This window comes from Ostrinia nubilalis, chromosome 17, assembly GCF_963855985.1.
Source record: "Ostrinia nubilalis chromosome 17, ilOstNubi1.1, whole genome shotgun sequence".
Taxonomy (NCBI): domain Eukaryota; kingdom Metazoa; phylum Arthropoda; class Insecta; order Lepidoptera; family Crambidae; genus Ostrinia; species Ostrinia nubilalis.
Window position 1 is genome coordinate 353,022 of NC_087104.1, and position 19,887 is coordinate 372,908.

Consider the following 19,887-nt stretch of genomic DNA (forward strand, 5'->3'; position numbering starts at 1 on the left):
TTGTACAAACTACGAGTATTAATCCAACATTTTAAGGAAGTCAGTCCCTATAATTGTCGGATAAGCTGGTATCGGTTACTCACTTGTAAATTACTTCATACATTACGTAACTAGTATAAAAAGTTTAATATCAAATGGTAGCCCTATAAGTACTAGAAAATCGAGATACAATATAAATCAATTGTTGCCGCGGCCTCACGCGACCGCTAAGGGTTTGATTGGTACTTTTGTCAATTTTTATTCTGATATACTTAAGCTTTTTGTTTTTCTGATTCATCAAAGAGAAATTTAGGTTTTCAATGAACGGGTGTACGTTAACTTCGATGGAGTGACGTCAGACACTCAATCAAGACATCCTACTCTCGGATTTTCTGCCACAATTGACGTGAATACAGAAGCGCCACTGCCAAAAAAGTACATCAGCAAAGCAAGCTTGTATGAAGTCCTATAACTCTGAGATAGACTTAGTTGATGGTATGGAGGACTTCAAACCACAGAAGTACTGAATTTGAATGACTGCTGAATCTCTTGTCGCATTCAAGGAATGACTGGAATGACTGGTCAGTCAGTTTACGTTCGGTGGGCCTAATAAGAATTCATTATCACACTTCTTTTTTGCCATAATTATGTTAAATGGCAGGCATGTGATATCAAAATCCGTAGTATTATTTTTTTTCGTTCGTTTGTTTCAGCCGAAAGACGGACGTCCACTGCTGGACAAAGGTCTCCCCCACCAGGATTTCCACAAAGACCGGTCCTGCGCCGCTCGCATCCAGGCACCTCCCGCGACCTTCACCAGATCGTCGGTCCACCTAGTGGGAGACCTGGCCACGCTAAGTCTTCCGGCTCGTGGTCGCCACTTAAGAACTTACCTGCCCCAGCGGCCATCAGCTCATTATTTTTTGTAATGTCTTGTTTTTCGCGAAGATTACTGCTAACCGCATTGACATTTAGATGACATATGAGTCAAGTTGAAGTAATTTCCGAATCCTAGAAATGACTTCATTTTGAGGGAGGCTACTGAACCTTCTTCCGTTACGATCCTGCGCGTACGCAACCTTTGCAACACTCTCCAGGATACTGGCGCGGTGGAGCGTGGAAACACAGCACTTCCCTTTCTGCAGGTTGGGCAACTGTTAGTCTTCAGTGCAAGTGTCAGTGCGCCGAACGTGTATCATATGGAGATATGGATCTGATATCCAGGTAAAGAACCGCATGGACCCTTAATATTTCTATCCCATATTTAAACCCGATTTCTACCGATAATATTACACTATCATAAAAAGAAGTTTCGGGCAATTATTAACCCTTCGAAGTTAAATTAATTAAAATAGTAGGGCGATTCCATTGAAAATCCTTAAAAGTGACGTTTATATCATACCTACTAAGATATTTTCCCGCAATTATGCGACATTTTTACAGAGACGATAAAATGTAACTAATAAAGACTAATAAAAGGTTAACACTGATAAAAAATCACACGGTCTCTTTGCGAGGAAATAAAGTCATCAGAAATCGCGACGCGAAGCGAATTTATCGCACATGATTCGAGACGCGTGACGTTTGCGTTCATTGTAGTATTACGTATTACAGTCAATCAGCTGCTTTACGTCAGAAATTAACGTCTCATGAACTGGCTGGCTGGAAATCGAATCTAACTATCAACGTACTGGATTATCTTTTTGGTATCGATTGAATCAAATTCATGTCATAAGTTCTCGAGGATAATGGATCTTACATTCATAGCTCGTTTCTCGTAGGAAACCTACTTTTATAATTGTGCCTGAATTTAATCAATGGTATAAAAACATTTAACAAAAAGCCGCGGGTTGACCGCTTACATCCAAACTTGAATAAAACAAGTTTTTGGGAGCCAAAGTCCTAAGTCAGGTCGAAATGCATTAGACAAGGTCAAACATTTGCAAAATAAAAACAAAGCACCTTTGACGATCCTTAGTATGCCTCGGAGGCGTAGTGGTAAGGTGAATTGGCGGACTATAGTCTTTTTCACGTAAGATGATCCGTATGACACTTCAAGGTTATCCATATTACGCATACTACATATGCAGAATATTTTTGAAAAAATATTTGTATTTTATTAGCAATATAATAAAAAAAAATAACTACTTGTCTTGAAATATATAGTAAAATCTGAGTCTATTGATTATATTTTAATTGAATACGATGTAAAATTATTTTTTATTTAATGTACGCAATGTGTGAAACGGAATAGATTTAATGCTGGGGTATTTCTTGTTTAATAAAATCGATTATTTCCGCGGTTCATTAATCGATTGCAGTGAATACTTAGTTACTAAAAACATCACAAAATCAACTATATTTTTCGATTATTGACTTTAATAAACGCATTGAAAATAAATTTATATTTTTTAATTTAAAGAAACAGAACCAGTACTTTTTAGGAATCGTTTTTTTTTACACGAACCATGAAATTTGAATATTATCAATAAAAAATTGTTACAATAATATTTGTAATTAAAAAAAACATGTTTTTTGTTAAATAACACCTATACAAAATATTTCTCTAAAAGTAGGTTTCACTACCTCTTCGAAAAAAATCGATAGATAAATCGCTATGGTTTAGTTATGTGACATCTCTAAATCTTTCAAACTCGAAACGTCATACGGATCATCTTAGGTGAAAAAGACTATAGGTCTTGGATTCGATTCTCAATTGAGGCGATTAAAAATTGGATTTTTTTAATTATTTTGTGTTGGATCAAAAAGTAAATAGTGGATGAGAAAAAGTGGAAACTGGGTGTGAATAAATATAATGTCACGGAGTCATGGTCGTAAGTGATAACAACAATATTTAGCATGTGTTAACACTTCCCGGTAACAACGCCCCTAAACATTCTGCGTGTGTCAGTGCGGATTAGGTGCAGCAGGTTATATTATATGTTTTCGTTGAAATATCGCACATATTGCAAGTATATAAGATGCTACCGTGTACGTTGAAATGCCGTTGTAGTCCTTCAGACGGCTGCAATGCGTAAAGTGCGTGAGTTGCGCAAACGCAGCGCGCAGGCATTGTTTATGACAGGTGTGGAAAACGATATGGCCCAATAAAAACGGCGAAATTAATTATTTTCTAATGATCTAATGTTCATTCCGTCAGGTGAAACATTTGATTTTTTAGGGTTCCTTCCAAAAGATGAGGGGATGACTTTCTAAGGTTCTGTCAATTTGCCACAGACGCTTAATATCTTGAACCATAATAGGAAGAAGACACTTAAAATTAAAAGATTTTTCAGATGTTGATAATGACTAGAGATGGGCCGATTTGTAGTCGGCCGACTAGTGACGACTATTCGGCAAAATCTACCGATTATAATCGGCGCATTACAAAATTAAATAAGTGAATGAAATAAAACTCATAATCACCAAGATGATTAAGAGGTAGACCAAGGTCTTTTATCTAAACCATTTTTGACTGCAAAAAATCAGTAAAAAGTGGTTTCACCTGATTTAAACTTTTGGCAATCAGTCTAAATTCATACAAAGTTACGATTAGTTAAAATTACCAGGAAATCATCAAAAATGTGTAAAGTTTATGTAATTAAAATTTGTCCATATAAAAATTATGACATTTTTCGGGGAAAAATGCATGGAATCGCACACCTATCCTGCGGGGAAGTGGTAGATTATGTGGAGCTCCTCTCATCGGAAGGATGAGGAATACCCACATAAATAACCCCTGAGCTCCGTCGATTGCCTTAGTGTGAAGAACTATGGGAATCCGGACAAAGCCATCAACTATCACAGTCTGTGCCAGCAATTGGCGGGCCCTGCCTATCCGACGGTGGTGGTAGTCTGTGCTATGTAGGCGGGGGTACCCTCACGCCCCCAGCTTCTGACCATCACCATGGAGGGTGGAGAGGAATCAGTGGGCCTAGGATGCGTGCCGCGATAAGCGCAATTTTGCCCATACATTTTGACGTCGATAAGAATATCACGGCGCGCATCCTAGCCCAGCAGGAGGCGATCATATTGTCACCTCCTCTGACTCCTCCGCCGTCGAAAATTATGACATCTACCTTAGGTCAGTACCTAGTGATTGTAATATTGCTTTTTATTTTTTCTCATATAAAGAAATCTCATTTCTAAAGAAGTTATATTTATCTCTTTAGAAATCTAGATATTCTTATTTCTTTGAGAAATCTATGTAGATATTATTCTTCGGACAAGTAGGTATTAGAATGATCGGCATTGCCGACTAGTCGGCCGACTAATCGGCAATTTAAATACCGATTAGTCGGCTAGTCGGTTAGTCGGCAAAGACCATAGTCGGCCCATCACTAATAATGACAGAACATAATAACAAACATAAAAAAATAAAAGTGCTTATGAAAAGCTTAAATAATTACGAGAAAAATTACAAATTAAACGGTAAAAACACTCCCATAGCAATGTTTATTTACTGAACTGTGGTACGGAACCCATGCTGTGCAAGTCCGACTCGCACTTGCCGGCTTGTCTTTCAACATCTACGCCAGGCCTAGTTAATCCAGTCGTAAACAACCTAACAATCGCCCAATTACTGAGCATCAGTTATCGCACTAAATGTTGTATACTTACTCACTTGATTAAATACCTAATAACTTCAAAAAACTAAACAACGTTACAAACAAGGAAATAATTTCGGTTGGCTCGTAGATTCCTTCCATTTCAAATCATTATTTCATATCTAAAGTACGCAACATGTGGTTACATTAAAAAAAACATTATTCTACCTATAAATATTACTCGTATTGCATCATTAATTGTCAAATGGAGATACCTACATAATATTTCATGCACTCATGTTTTTATCATTTGGGAATCAAATCAGCAACCTCTGGCAGTAGGTAGTCTGCAAACCACTAGGTAGTTATGACGTCCCATATGGTATTTATCGTACCTCAATTTAACGCGCATGCAACAAGTAAATTAGATTTGTTAAGAACGTTTTTGTTTTTTAACAAAACACTGGTTTCCTTTAGGTTAGACGTTCAGATAACGTCCGGCGTTATATCAACGGAAAAATAAGCCAATTCAATAACAGGAAAGGCCATTATCGGTAATTCCTTATGTTAATTATCGCAGGTTATCCTGTAACACATGCTATTTTAAAAAACGTTGACCTCCGGATAAAATTTTGCAGAACGATTGGGAAATATGTATTTTTTAATTGCCATAAAATGTTACCGGTAGTTAAAATCAGTTATCGCTCGCAAATGCAACTGTTAAAACTAATAATTTATCCTTGGACAATTCCATACAGCGCTATCTAGCCCCAAAGTACTATTACTTATTTTGTGATTTAAGTAGGTACTCGTTTACGCAAAAAGTGAAAGTTTTCTGTAAGTTTGTCAGTTATAATTTTATTCAAATTTAATTAAATAAGCTTGCATCGGCTAAGTAAAACAACATCTTTTTAACTGACCTACTAGATATATTTTACTTGTTTGATATTGTCAATTAGTATTCTTTTAGAATTAAGATAAATCAAACCCAGAAATCTTGAACCTCGCTCAAAGTAATTCATTGCCCTAATACTGCATCAGGTGCAATCGTGTGAGCGACAAAAAAGTTATGGGAGAAAGGTTGCCCCTATTTTCAAAAGATGGCATCAGATCAAAAAGGGTACTTGATAGTTCCGAGTACTCATTATCCATATTGGCTCCTCCAGAAGCCTGCTCCTGCTGCTCCTCGCGTCAGGGTCGCGGGCGGACCTGTTCTCCAAGGCCACCAGGACCAAGGCCGACGAGCGGGACCTGCGGAACAGCGTGTTCGACTTCATCATCGTCGGCGGCGGCACCGCTGGCTGCGTGCTCGCTAACAGGCTGTCAGCTGCGCACGATTGGAAGGTAGAATCATCGGCAAATGGTCTAAGGCTGAAAGTTGCACAAGATTCACCAAACCACCGCCACAGTTACACTTTTCAGGAATGATGACCTAATTATTGTGTATCTTATGGTCTATTTTGCTCTGAACGTTGCAACAAGATTATTTATTTACCAAATCGCCACCACAGTTACGTACACTATACAGTAGACGTTAAGCAGAGTACATAGTTACGAGATAAAAATACCCAGATTCGGTCAATACAAAAAGTAAAATTCGTTTTGTCTATTCAAACTAACAAAAGGACTTATTTATAACTAGCGGCCGCCCGCGACTTCTTATCTTACGCGTGGATCCCGTTTTACCCCCTTCATCTATCTTACGCGGTTTAGATTTTTTCATACAAATGTTTTTTCCCGCTAACTCCCGTTCCCGTGGGAATTTTGCATTATCCTGTTGTAACTAAGCTTTAAGTTTACTAAGGTACCTGCATGCCAAATTTCAATCGTCTAACTTAAGCGGTTTAGATTTTTCACACAAAAGGATTTTCCCGCTAATTCCCGTTCCCGTGGGAATTTTGGGAATTTCTTGTTGTAACTAAGCTTTAAGTTTACTAAGGTACCTACATGCCAAATTTCAAGCGTCTAACTTAAGCGGTTTAGATTTTTCATACTAAAGAATTTTCCCGCTAATTCCTGTTTCCGTGGGAATTCCTAAGTATACTATAACCTGCCCAGGAGTATAAAGAATAATTGTACCAAGTTTCGTTAAAATCCGTCAAGTAGTTTTTGTTTCTATAAAGAACATACAGACAGACAGACAGACAGACAGACAGACAGACAAAAATTTTACCGATTGCATTTTTGGCATCAGTATCGATCACTAATCACCCCCTGATAGTTATTTTGAAAATATATTTCATGTACAGAATTGACCTCTCTACAGATTTATTATAAGTATAGATTAGATATAGATGAAGAAATGACTAAGTGAACCCAGATTATCATAAGTGTTTAAAAATGCAAAATCAAATATCACAATAATTCAGCAGTACATAATCACTATGCATAGATTATAGACTGTCATTTAGTTTGGCGCAAAATAATTGGTTAGTGTTTTCTTAGAAAACCACAAAAAAGCACCTAGATAATCGGAAACATTGATGTTTATTTTTTGAGGCGCCTCTAGATTTTTGGCACGTTATATCCAAATAAACGAAAATAGATCCGTTTCACCGGCAAAGGCTAGTCTAGACGGAGTCTGTTTCAGATTTCCTAATTTATCTTAGCTACTTTAGGCACAATATAATCTTACGATGTCAATAAAATTCTACTAAATTGATCAGTTTGTTCTTTGAAAAATAAAACAAAAGGGTTCTTAAACCACGACGATTTGAATCTGTTTTATTTATAAACATTATGGATACCTATTGTCCGTTTTTTGAGCACGATACAAAATAGTTAATTATGATCCCAACTGTCTACCAAACCAGGTCCTCCTCATCGAGGCAGGGGACGAGGAAAACGTAGACTACGACATCCCAGGAGTTCCGACCAAGGACTACCGGCCTATACTCTGGAACTACCGCACCGAAAAGAACGGGTTCTCCTGCCTGTCGCGACCTGGAGGCAGTTGCGAGGTCCGGACTGGGAAGGTGCTTGGAGGGTCCAGCGTGACCAACGACATGAAGTATACGAGAGGTCATAAAGTTGACTACGATGGGTGGCATAGCGCAGGTGTGTTTAACAGATTATTTGCAATTCAATGCACAATAAAAGATACGTTTTTTGTTGCAAAATAGCACCTATTATAACTACTCAAGATGCTACAGTATTTAGCTTATTGTTTAGGTTCAAAATTTAGGTAGATGCCATTAATGGAACCTTACCAAAATAACAATACTATTATGGTGCGCAGGCACCATATTGTCATTGTATTCTATTGATGCAGACTTTAACTTACATTAATACGTTCAAAAGGTATGACTAATTTTTGAATAAAATAACTCCTATTTACTTTTAGGGGCATTGGGATCACTGGACTGGAAGTTTGGCAATTTGATAGACTATTTTAAAGCTTCAGAAGATAATGGTGAGTTACTAAAGACAGCACACGAACAAGACACAGCAATAAGAATTCTGAATATACCTAAACCAGACACGCCATTTCAATTGAAATCATACAGCACTGAGTTAAAATCACTTTGGAACTCGCCAGTAAAGTAACAACAAACGGGTCATCATTTGATGTAAGTAAAATACACAATCCAAATATAGGTATTACATAAGAACGCTTTTCAGCTGTACATACATTATTATAATACAGTTGCACAACATTATTTACTCAGCAATAATGTCAAAATAGAAAAATTATTCGTCGTTTTTTTGTTCAAGGTGACTACGACACACTTGTAAACTCATTATACCACGCGAGGGGAGGCGAAATGCGAGTACAGAGGTTTAAAAACATCGACAGATACACGGAAGTGTTCACCACTGCGTTCTCAGAAATGGGCCTTCGTACCGTCGACATAAACACCAATGCCGCAGAAGCTATTGTCAATCACCAATTTGCCATGGCCAATAACACAAGACTCAGCACTAACAGTGCATTCCTCAAGCCAGTTAAGCATAGAAAAAACTTAACAATCATGACCGGAGCGACGGTCACTAAAATCATGATTGACAAGCAAGAAAAAACAGTCGACGGTGTAATGTACGAATTCGAGAAAGGTAAAGAGAAGCCTGCTTATGCAAAACGTGAAACAATTCTCACTACTGGAGCCATCAACAACGTTAAGCTTTTACACTTGTCTGGCATTGGACCAAAAGCAGAATTGAAAAAACATAACATAACGACTATTGTTGATCTTCCCGTCGGTTTAAATTATCAAGACCAAGTCAGTACTGGTGGTCTGTCGTTTACCATAAATGATATCGCGCCAGTCAGTGAAAGTCAAGTTATCAATGATTTTAAGACGTGGTTTCAAAATCGTAACGGCCCTTTAGCTTCCAGAGGTGTCGGTCAGGTCTCAGCCTTTTTACAACTATATGAAAGTGTCAATGCCCCTGACGTGGAATTATCTTTGGAAGGAAACTTCATCAGAAGTGATAAATTTATGCTGACAAACATAAGTGTGCACGCAGCGGAAGAAACGAACCTTCCTTTGCCCTATTACAATTTAGTAAATATATACCCAATATTACTAAGACCGAAGAGCAAAGGCAAAGTGATGCTGAACAAACGAAATCCGAATTATGGTAGACCGATAATACAAGCAAATCTTCTGAAGGAAACGGAAGATTTAGATACTTTAGTTGATAGCATAGACATAGCGTTACAGTTGTTACAGACTAAGGAAATGAAAAGAGCTGAAATAAAATTAGCACCGCTCGACGTGTTTCCGTGTGACAGGCTAGCTAATAGAGATCAGTGGAACTGTATCACGAGACATTATACTAAAGCTGTAGGTAACCCTATAGGGACATGCCGAATGGGAGAAAATGCTACGGATTCTGTGGTAGATTTCAACCTAAGAGTTCATGGTGTAGAGCGACTGAGGATAGTAGATGCTTCAGTGATGCCCACGCATGTACGAGGAGGAATCTTTGCACCAACAATGATGATTGCCGAGAAAGCCTCCAAAATGATACTTAAAGACTGGAAGGAAAGCAATGGTTTATACAATGATAGGTGACGATAATTATTATAAATAAAATATCTAAGTCAGTACCATGTTGTTTTTATTATATCACTAGCTTTTTCTGCAATCATGATGACGGGTGCAGCAGTAGACCCTCTTGTTAATTTTGGCATGATTGATGCGTCGGCCACTCGAAGATTTGTAGATCCATACACCTTCAAGGTATTATCCACAACCGATTCCGGATCTTTAGGTGGACCCATTTTGCAAGTTCCGGCATAGTTATGTAAAGGGGTAGAAAAATGCCTGATGATGCAAGACCAAAATTCCTCGGAAACTCTTTCGTGGTTTTTGCAGTCGTTATTCAGTATAGGTCGCGGGTCAAATTCAAATTCAGCAGTCTTGAAAACTTCCGTATCAAACAATTTCACTACTTCTTGTATACCCTCCAACAGTTTCTTCTCATCTGAGGGATCTTTCAGAAAGTTTGGGTAGATGAGTGGTTTTCCAAAAATAGGGTCAGTTGCGTTCAGTACTACTTGACCTCGGCTTTTAGGAGTTAGTAGAGATAAACACATGTCAATCTTATCATAGTACATGTTGGAATTGTGTCCTTTAAATCTTACTTCTATGTCTGGCGTGCCTAGAATTTCCGATAGGTTAGTTTCAATGAAAGCAACAACTTGAAAGTTGGCGGATAAAGGACCGATTCCTTTAGAGTAATAAGTTGTAATATCTTTTAGTTTTTCTGGAAACTTGCACATCGTTGATGTTTTTGCTAGCTTTATCACTGGCAAGCACACAGATAAGTGGTCTTGGAAGTTTGCTCCGATTGGCAAATCATACACGGCCTTGATATTTAAATATTCTAAGTATTCCTTAGGACCTATTCCCGACTGCATTAGCAACTTGGGCGAGTTAATTGCGCCTGCCGTTAAAATAACTTCTTTAGACGCTCTTATGGTAACTTTTGTTCCATTTTTAATATAAACTACTCCTAATGCTTTAATAGCTTCTCTATGTTCTTCAAAAATAATCTTAGTAACTAAAGCTTCTGTTATTATAACTAAATTAGACCTTAACTTTCTTATTGGCTCAAGGAATGCTGTGTACGCGCTGACTCGCTCGCCAAAATATGACATTGTTTGTATTCTCATGAAACCAAGCTGGTTTCTTCCATTTACATCAGTGTAATTGTAACCTAATTCGTTAAAAGCGCTTAAAAGTACATCAACATTGTCGTCAACATAAGGATATCTCCCGACGTCTAAAGGTCCTTGCGTTGAGTGAAAGAATTTGTTTTTGTAAATGTCCTTGTCATAATTTCCTTCAGAATATTTGAAGTAGGGCAGCACGGAAGCGAAGCTCCATCCGTCGTTGCCATTGAGAGCCCACTCATCGTAGTCAGCTGGGCTTCCTCTCATGTACGCCATGTCATTGATAGTCGACGTCCCCCCGAGGACCCTGCCCTGTACTACTTCACATCCTTTTTCCAGACGATTCTGGCAGAATCTGAAAAATAAAACTGCACAGTAAATGACAAATACTGCCGATTGCGTGGCGCCGACGGCTGGTACACTCACCCCTTCTTAGGCCGCATTCCGTACTGCCAGTCGAGGGATGAGTCCTTGAACTCGCTGGTGAGACTTGGGATGAGCGCGATCTTCGGCTCCTCAGGGCCGGCTTCTATCAGCAAAACCTGAAAAGATGTGCGTAGAATAACTGATTAGTTCCACGTATCTATCTACACTGCTATTATGCATGCCACATTCATATTATTATGCAATACGAGTATTTAGCGTGACTGTAATTTTCAATTAACTAAACATTAGAAAACTATTCCCATAATTCGGAAGGGACTTGCTATAAAAAAAACTGGTGACTAATACTTTGGAAGATATCCAACACTTTACATTGTGTACATTCTTACGTTCATCGGAATTTATTGTACTAGTATAATTAGAACAATTGAGCCGTCTGCTCTAGTAGTTAGTAGTCCTAACTTTAACTATAATTTATGTAAATGAACCTAAAGTAAGTAGAGCTTGTAGATAGATAAACATTAATTACGTACATCCTTCACAATTATTTACTCATTTCGTTTCACACAATAATTATTTTGGTAGTGTCAAGAAATATTGTTGGTACGCTTATCAGTTTACCACGGCGACAGAAGAATTAAGAATTCAATCTGATTGTTCTATGCCTTATTGCTTATGGCAGGTAAATTTAAATTTAATAATAATGAACTTTGTACCTTCCATTTCCTATTCTCCGACAGTCTGCTGGCGACCACGCAGCCCGCCGTCCCTCCACCCACCACGATGAAGTCATATTCCACAGCAGTGTCATTGTCGCCGTCTTGAACCCGCGCCTCCTCCCTCTGCGCCTTGTCGAAGTACGCGAACGGCCGGTACTTCGGGATGACATACTCCTCGCTGCCTATATTTGGCGTATCCTTATCCGCAGAACTTAACAACTTGTCCTTATTCTGCCCAAAGTAGTCCGGCTCAGGACCAATGTGACCATACAATGTATGGACCAGGGATATGAGCAGTATCGCCGTGGGAGCGCACTCGATTCGGCCGTCACATATCTTGCACAGATCATCAGTTACATTGGCTGATGTCATTGCATCTTTTGAAGCTTCTTCATCCGCGTCGTTGATAGCATTCAATCCATCGACTTGAATTAAATTTTCTTTTTCAGTCGAATGACCTTCACTTTTTATGGATTAACGTCTGTTTTTACTTTCTTTGCTAAACAAGGAATAAGATTTTCCTGTAGTTGATTTGATTTGATTATAATTATTGTAGATAAATGTTTACACCTGCTCGGAATGTCAACCTGCCGGTCCGCCGTGTCACACTGCGGCGCGCGCGCACCGCGATCGCCGCAGAAGAATTTATTGTTTACAGTGATTGTTTTTGTTTACAATGCCACATTGTTTGCGTTTCCAGGAGTTACTTTTTATAGCGGGAACGGAATACTGGGTATTTAGACGTGGGTATTACCGTTTTACAGTCGGTGATAAAATTGTAACAATCAGTAATTGAATAGCGAAGGAAATGATTACTTTGTAGATTGCCTACTTATGCCAGCTACAGTTGATAAGCGACAACGATAAATGGCTGGGTAATGTATAAAATAATGAACAAATAAATTATTCATACTACTTACCTTGGCACCAAAACCTATTACAATCCAATTTTATTACAATCCAGTGTAGCAAAACAAAGTTACTATAATTTTCCCCGACTAGTATTCGAACCCGTAACTGCAGAGCGTTGTAGCACAGAATACATAATGTTGTACAGCACACCGTGGCTTTATTTACTTTGGCAATTTTTTAAATGAGTTATATTATGGTAAATTCTCCCGAAACTTAATGAATTTTCTTAGCAATCCACTCCACTAAGCATTAAAATTTACGTAGGGTATACTCAAATTACTAAGGTCATGTTAGAGAAGATTGCTAAAAGCTATTGGCAATTGGTATTGGAAATTGGTAATGTAACCTTGATAGTATAGACTTGATAGATATTTAGTCAGACACGCCCAGTGTTCATTGATTTGGTTGTTCATTGGAATTGATGGATATCAGTTCCATCCTCAAGTACAAACGACAGTTTACCAAGTTAACACTATAGTATTTTATGTAGCAGTAATAGGTGTTATTTTACTACAAAAGGTTCAGTTTATATGCTGTCGCCTGTACACAGTGTCCGTCCTTCGACCCGTGGAGTGTCAACGTGTCATCCATCATACAAGACACCACATTTTGTGTATTGAGGGTAGGTTAATATTGACGACCCGATAAACAATCAATTGACAAACTCACAGGATAAACAGTATTTAAGTAATGACTTATTTTTTGATAATTAATTAATTACTTACTCGTACTTTTTTATACGTCATCTATAATTAATAGTCTATCAGACTGTATAAACAACTATACATATTTAGAATGCATGCCTTAGTAAAATAATTATTTGTTTTTATTTTCTTATCTTCGCTGGTAAACACTGCTAATGCTGTATTTTCCGAAGCCTATAATCCGGGTATTTTCAAGGCGAGAGTGAAATGTAAATAGGCACTTACAGGGCAGATATGTACTATCCTAGACTGCATCCCACTTAACATCAGGTGCGATTGTGGTCATAAATGCCTTGTTATGCATAAAAAAAACGTGTCAATAGTCACAGAATATTATGTCACAGGATAAAATCTTGTCTAGTTTTTCATTCATTGAGATAAAACAGAAGACTTCTACTATCGTGTGGGTTCCAACAACTGAGCTGAGGTCACATTAGTATTGGACATTATAACCTGACGTGGTAACTCAATCGGACCTCAACACAACATTACGAGCTGACGTGACATCCGAAGCACGCGATCATAATCAGAATCCAGAATATTAATATTGATACAAGAATGCAAAATCACATTGTGTATGAATGAACACACAATGTGATTTTGTAGTAGCTACCTACGGAATCGAACCCAGAACCTCTGAGCTGAGAGAGACCAACTACGAATACCGAACCAATGAGGCTTTATTTTATGTGCCGCTGTCCATAAGCGCTTATGTAGCTTATCATAAAATGTTGAAATAAGACCATCAAATAATATTTTTACATTTTAATGGAAATTAAGTAAACATTTTCTTTGCTAGCTTAAAGCTACAATAAAATGTCACGACCATGGTCAGTATTAATTATTAAACTCATGGTCAAACCGTGAAGAATGAGTAATGATGCTCCTGATCAAAATCGTACAGCAACAAGTGTCACGTAAATATTTATTGTGTGCTTAATATTGTTAGGAGTTACGTAAACTAAAACTGTTCCGTGCGAGAGTCATTTGTTTGTGACACGACATAACGAGGTAGGTGTGCTCAATGTGTTCATCAAAATAACCAATGTTGCTTTTGAAGGGCATTAATAAGCAGGGTAAAATTATCTTTAAAATTAACATAAATAAGCCGTCTACATTAACTTAGTACCGAGATACGCAGAACAGATTAAACTACACAACTTGTTTTAGAAAAGCTTTGCATGTGGTTTTAATTCTTAATTACTTATGAAAAAACAAACATTACAAGCCGGTTATATTCCAGCCTTCTAGCTACATTCTTTCAAGATAAAATGCAGTTTTACATTAGGATTTAAGTATGTAAGTTCTGGTGACGCCTATTTATGATCTCAAGGCAATATCACTTGCAAGCGATTGCCTTGAGTATTTTAGAAGTAACTAATAATTCCTAGCTACCGTAAAGGAGTGGTTTTAACAATATACACGAAAACGCCAGAATAGAAACTTCATGATGGAATTAGTCTAAGGGAATTTCCCATCCATTAGTTGATTGTGCGCGTTTAATATAACCAAAAGTGGGACGTTAACATGGCTAGCTATAAGTAGGTCAATTTTTATTTTACCTTATATTCATGATTCAGAAAGGTCCTACGAGCTTGTGAAGTATTATCAGACAGTATTATGATGAAATCTGTTTCAAAAATCTTAATTATGTACTCTATCGTGTATCGTGTTAATCACCGTAACGTGGTTATGTAAAAAATTCTCTAGACAAAACTATCCTAAGACCATTAAGAAAATTACATTAATGTACAGTGTGACAAAATTAAATTGTTATATAAAGGTATAACCTATTCACCAGGAGCGTTCACGTGTAACCAAAATGTTCTTTCTTATGAATCTCCTACAAACTGAGTCGTACACTTTTCATTAGATCCACCTGACTTCCCCAGTGAATGAGTGCATTTACGTCGTTCATGGAATCTGTGTGGTTTACGCGTTGGGATCTGTTGTGGGAAATTACAGATTTGTGTGTAAGCGGCGAAGGAAACTGACAATTTCTTTGAAATTTCGTCTAATTTCCTGTGCAATTTGAGATAAATTGAAAAAAAAAAGAACGTTCTACCATACTCCTATAGGTACTTACTTTCATTATAAGTATGGTACTCTGAGGAATGTTTCGGGTATCATGTGGAAAGAAAACATTATTACGCTTATTCTTTTTTTTTTACTATCCCGCGGATTCATTGCCGCAACACTTACCTAAATTCTTGTAATTTATAATCGCTTATGCATATGTTATGTCAACATACACTCAACATCAAATAAACCGCACCTTCCGCGACGCGAACTTTTAAAGATTTTCTTCTGACACAATCATGGTACCCCAACAATATTGGTGTTATTTGAAAGCCCAATAAATATCCTTAAAGAAAAATACATTTCATTTCTAAATAAATGATTAACATATATCTACCATAAATGTGACTTGAAAATAGACCTCACTTTGGGCTCACCTCTGGGATCAATTAGACCAATTTTTATGGTTATAAAACCAAATAAAGATCTCACGTGTCCTCTTTAACAGATGGATAGCGATTAATCCCAACTTAACAGTTTTATAGTCATAAAAAATGGCTATAGCGTAACTACCTATTTTTTGAAGAAGTGACTCTGGATCCTTGTAAAGACACATTTTTGTGGTAAAAACCTTTCCTTTAATGAAATGAAGTTTAGAACTAGGCTTTCAAATGGTACCAATGTTGGTGGGAAGTGGGGATGCATAGTACGTTTGATAAGTGCTTGTCGCGGGAGGTGCGATTTATTTGATGCCGAGTGTAGTTTTGAAAGAGAAAAACTTCTTACTGTAACTGCAACTGCACTTTTATGTAAGTATTTTCATATGAAATAGGTTAACGTTATAAATTGTTTAATTATATTTAAATAGGTAGTGCTTGTTTACGGTTATTTTACATGTTCAGTGTTTAGTATAATAATGATTGTTTAATTTTGCATGTTTTGTTCACTCGCCATGTATAACTTCGCATTATTGCTGGATGTTATTACGATAGCGGAGGCCATTAAGCTTTATTGAGAAATTAGCAATAATACCATAACACCTGGGGGCATACGCGAAGGGGACTACTCTGGAAAATGGGATAATTAGGACAAAATGAATGATTTTTATCACAATGAGAATACCTACCTAGGGGCCGTCCATAAATTACGTCATCGATTTTTTCAGATTTTAGACCCCCCCCCCCTACAATCATCCTATCGTCATTTCTTAATGGACCCCCCCCCCCCTTCTCCCAAAATTGACGTCATTACCAATTTAACAAAATTAAAACATTGCAGATTTGAGAAAAATAGGGTATTATACAGGGTGTCCCAAAAACAATGGATAACCCTGTAACCATCGATAGGCCTCGCCATGGTCTCCCTAACGTCCAATTTTGACCCCTGTAAAAATATCACCGTTTTCAAGATTTTTAAGTTTTTGTGCATTTTTAGAAAATTGCCACCTGCGATTACTTTTTCTCATGCCATTTCTACAAATGAGGATACTTTTCAATCTAGTTTTTTTCCTTATCACAAGGGTAGTTGGGCTATCAAAAGAAAAGATTAAAGTTCAACAAACTAGTTTAAAAGTATGAAAATTTTAAGAAATTGCAGAGAAGAAGGAAATATTAATTCATTGTCTTGCACTTTTGATCAGCCGTCGTGTAAAAAAAATGTAGGAAGACCATCGTGCCCATTACCTTAAAAACTTCCTTGGTTAATTGAGATTCTAAAAAGGTATCACAAGCCTATGTATTCTGTATTATTTTTATCTTATGGCTACTTGAATAGCAACTAGTATGAAAACTGCAAAAATGAGTTTTTCTCGTAATAGTTAAACTAGGACTGCATAGTGGCATTAAATACAAATGGATAATTTTTAGCGTAGGAATTTTAATAAAGCAACATTTTATCATCATCATCATCATCATTTCAGCCATAGGACGTCCACTGCTAAACATAGGCCTGTACCCCAATGATTTCATAATGACCGCTTGGTATCGGCCTGCATCCAGCACCTTCCTGCTTACCTTTATGAGGTCGATGGTCCACTTTGTAAGTGGACGTCCTACGATGCGCTTTCCGGTACGTAGCCTCCACTTTAACCCTGCTGCCTCAGTTCTGCAAACTACTGTGCCCTGCACATTGCCACTTCAGCTTGCTGATCCGTCGAGCTATGTCAGCGACTTTAGTTCGTTTACGGATCTCCTAATTTCTGATACGGTTTCGTGAAGAAACCCGAGCATAGCCCCTTCCATAGCACGCTGTCCAAAAAATCCATGTTTCCGAGCCGTGTATTATCACGGGTATCTGTCTATAGGCACATTTATAAGGTTTAAAACAAAAATTAAGTAATCACAAAAACGCAGAACGGACGGCCAATGGGGCAACAGGGTTCAAGTGGAGGCTACGTACCGGAAAGCGCATCGTAGGACGTCCACTTACAAAGTGGACCGACGACCTCATAAAGGTAAGCAGGAAGGTGCTGGGTGCAGGCCGCTACTAAGCGGTCATTATGAAAATCATTGGGGTACAGGCCTATGTTCAGCAGTCGACGTCCTATGGCTGAAATGATGATGATGATGATGATAAAATGTTGCTTTATTAAAATTCCTACGCTAAAAATTATCCATTTGTATTTAATGCCACTATGCAGTCCTAGTTTAACTATTACGAGAAAAACTCATTTTTGCAGTTTTCATACTAGTTGCTATTCAAGTAGCCATAAGATAAAAATAATACAGAATACATAGGCTTGTGATACCTTTTTAGAATCTCAATTAACCAAGGAAGTTTTTAAGGTAATGGGCACGATGGTCTTCCTACATTTTTTTTACACGACGGCTGATCAAAAGTGCAAGACAATGAATTAATTTTTCCTTCTTCTCTGCAATTTCTTAAAATTTTCATACTTTTAAACTAGTTTGTTGAACTTTAATCTTTTCTTTTGATAGCCCAACTATCCCTTGTAATAAGGAAAAAAACTAGATTGAAAAGTATCCTCATTTGTAGAAATGGCATGAGAAAAAGTAATCGCAGGTGGCAATTTTCTAAAAATGCACAAAAACTTAAAAATCTTGAAAACGGTGATATTTTTACTGGGGTCAAAATTGGACGTTAGGGAGACCATGGCGAGGCCTATAGATCGTTACAGGGTTATCCATTGTTTTTGGGACACCCTGTATGATTAAAACATGCAATGTGTATATTATTATGTAATATTATTGTTGTAGTTATTATTACTGTATTTGTGTACATCTATGTTGCATTATGTATGTTTATTATGAGTTATTTTAGTATTGTACGCGCCTTAGCCGCCTCTCACATTTGCAGCCTCACTTACTAGGTGTGCTGGAAGAAATTTCTTTTTAGAAATAATCTTTTTGTACGTGAACAATAAATAAATAAATAAGAATGACGTCAATTTCGAAACACCCCCTCCCCCCTATCTATCATTTACCGTCATTCGCAAACCAACCCCCCCCCCCCTAATTTAGAATGACGTAATATATGGACGGCCCCCTACATGTTAATTAATTGTTATTGTTTATGTAAAATAAACAAGATTTATAATAATTCTAATCCAAATATTGGGCGAACAAACTTGTAATAATTTTCGGTTCTTTCGTCTATACCTACCAGCATCCCGGTGGTGAATAAAGGGGACGAATATAGTCGTTTCACTAAAACGTTTCGCGTAGTAGGACCCCAGACGGATTAAATGACCAATAACAATGAAAGTTAATATTATTGCACCGCCCGAACCGATATTGCATCGTTACGAATAACCAAAACGGCCGCCAATAAAAGACAAATTAAAATACGGGGGTGCACGGCAGTTAATTTTAATCTGCGAAATTCGAAAGTGGTTAATAACGCCATCTCTGGACGGCAGTTCGAACCACAAGGTGGTTAGTTCGGCTATCAACCGCTGCGGCGCTGGCAGTTAAAAATAATGGCAGGCTTTCACAATTGGCTGGGTTTTGTAAATGCAACGTATTTTAATTGAAATAATGGCAAATTGAGGCTTTGTATTGGAGGGTTCATATAAATATTTAAAAGCTGCTATAGCAACTGCTATGTAGTTGTTTATGTGGGTAGATTGAAGTAGATAGGTAGAGTCAGTTCAACGGGCATTTCAGATTGATTTTTTGTAGGTTCCACGATATATTGACCGTTTAACATAAAAAAAATACCTCATGACTCAAGGTATGATGAAAACTAACCCTTCAAGCTTCATTCCTAGCTGCCTCAAAATCAAATACAAGTTTGTGTAGCTTTCATGATGCAGTAGGTTCACCCTTATCAGTGGAATGGATCTCCGAAGCCTTCCATTTCAAACCAAAGCTCGACTATTGTGGTGAGCTCACTCGTGACACAAGCATATTTAGCTTAGTACGAGGGGCTAACGGGAGTATTAGTAATTTGTGTAATAACAAATTACTAATAATCTTTAAAAAAAAAAAAAAAAGCTTTGAAATTTTCTTGTTCGAATTGCTCGCGGAGACCTTCGTCACGTC

General features: G+C 37.6%; 3 protein-coding genes across 3 annotated transcripts in view; 2 read left to right on the forward strand and 1 right to left on the reverse strand.

Annotated features, from left to right (window-relative positions):
• Positions 1 to 19,887, forward strand: part of LOC135079791 (guanine nucleotide-binding protein subunit beta-5) — a 434,210-nt gene that overhangs the window by 325,492 nt on the left and 88,831 nt on the right. The gene's annotated exons all lie outside the window — the stretch shown is intronic.
• On the forward strand, positions 1,127 to 9,579 carry LOC135079781 (glucose dehydrogenase [FAD, quinone]-like). The gene is made up of 5 exons (XM_063974381.1): positions 1,127 to 1,203; positions 5,693 to 5,870; positions 7,340 to 7,583; positions 7,870 to 7,938; positions 8,241 to 9,579. Exons 1-5 carry the CDS (start codon positions 1,187 to 1,189, stop codon positions 9,542 to 9,544), a joined length of 1,812 nt encoding a protein of 603 aa, XP_063830451.1. The 5' UTR covers positions 1,127 to 1,186; the 3' UTR covers positions 9,545 to 9,579.
• LOC135079780 (glucose dehydrogenase [FAD, quinone]-like) lies at positions 9,518 to 12,420 on the reverse strand. The gene is made up of 3 exons (XM_063974380.1): positions 11,748 to 12,420; positions 11,074 to 11,189; positions 9,518 to 11,002 (listed from the first exon to the last, which is right to left on the reverse strand). Exons 1-3 carry the CDS (start codon positions 12,120 to 12,122, stop codon positions 9,574 to 9,576), a joined length of 1,920 nt encoding a protein of 639 aa, XP_063830450.1. The 5' UTR covers positions 12,123 to 12,420; the 3' UTR covers positions 9,518 to 9,573.

Excerpts from the sequence above, each read along its gene's own strand:
- LOC135079780 (XM_063974380.1), bottom strand. The coding sequence starts at position 12,122 with ATGACATCAGCCAATGTAACTGATGATCTGTGCAAGATATGTGACGGC. Across the intron at positions 11,190-11,747 it reads CGGAGAATAGGAAATGGAAG|GTTTTGCTGATAGAAGCCGG; the intron begins GTACAAAGTTCA and ends ACATCTTTTCAG. Across the intron at positions 11,003-11,073 it reads GGAATGCGGCCTAAGAAGGG|ATTCTGCCAGAATCGTCTGG; the intron begins GTGAGTGTACCA and ends TTTATTTTTCAG.
- LOC135079781 (XM_063974381.1), top strand. Across the intron at positions 7,584-7,869 it reads CGATGGGTGGCATAGCGCAG|GGGCATTGGGATCACTGGAC; the intron begins GTGTGTTTAACA and ends ATTTACTTTTAG. Across the intron at positions 7,939-8,240 it reads TAAAGCTTCAGAAGATAATG|GTGACTACGACACACTTGTA; the intron begins GTGAGTTACTAA and ends TTTTTGTTCAAG.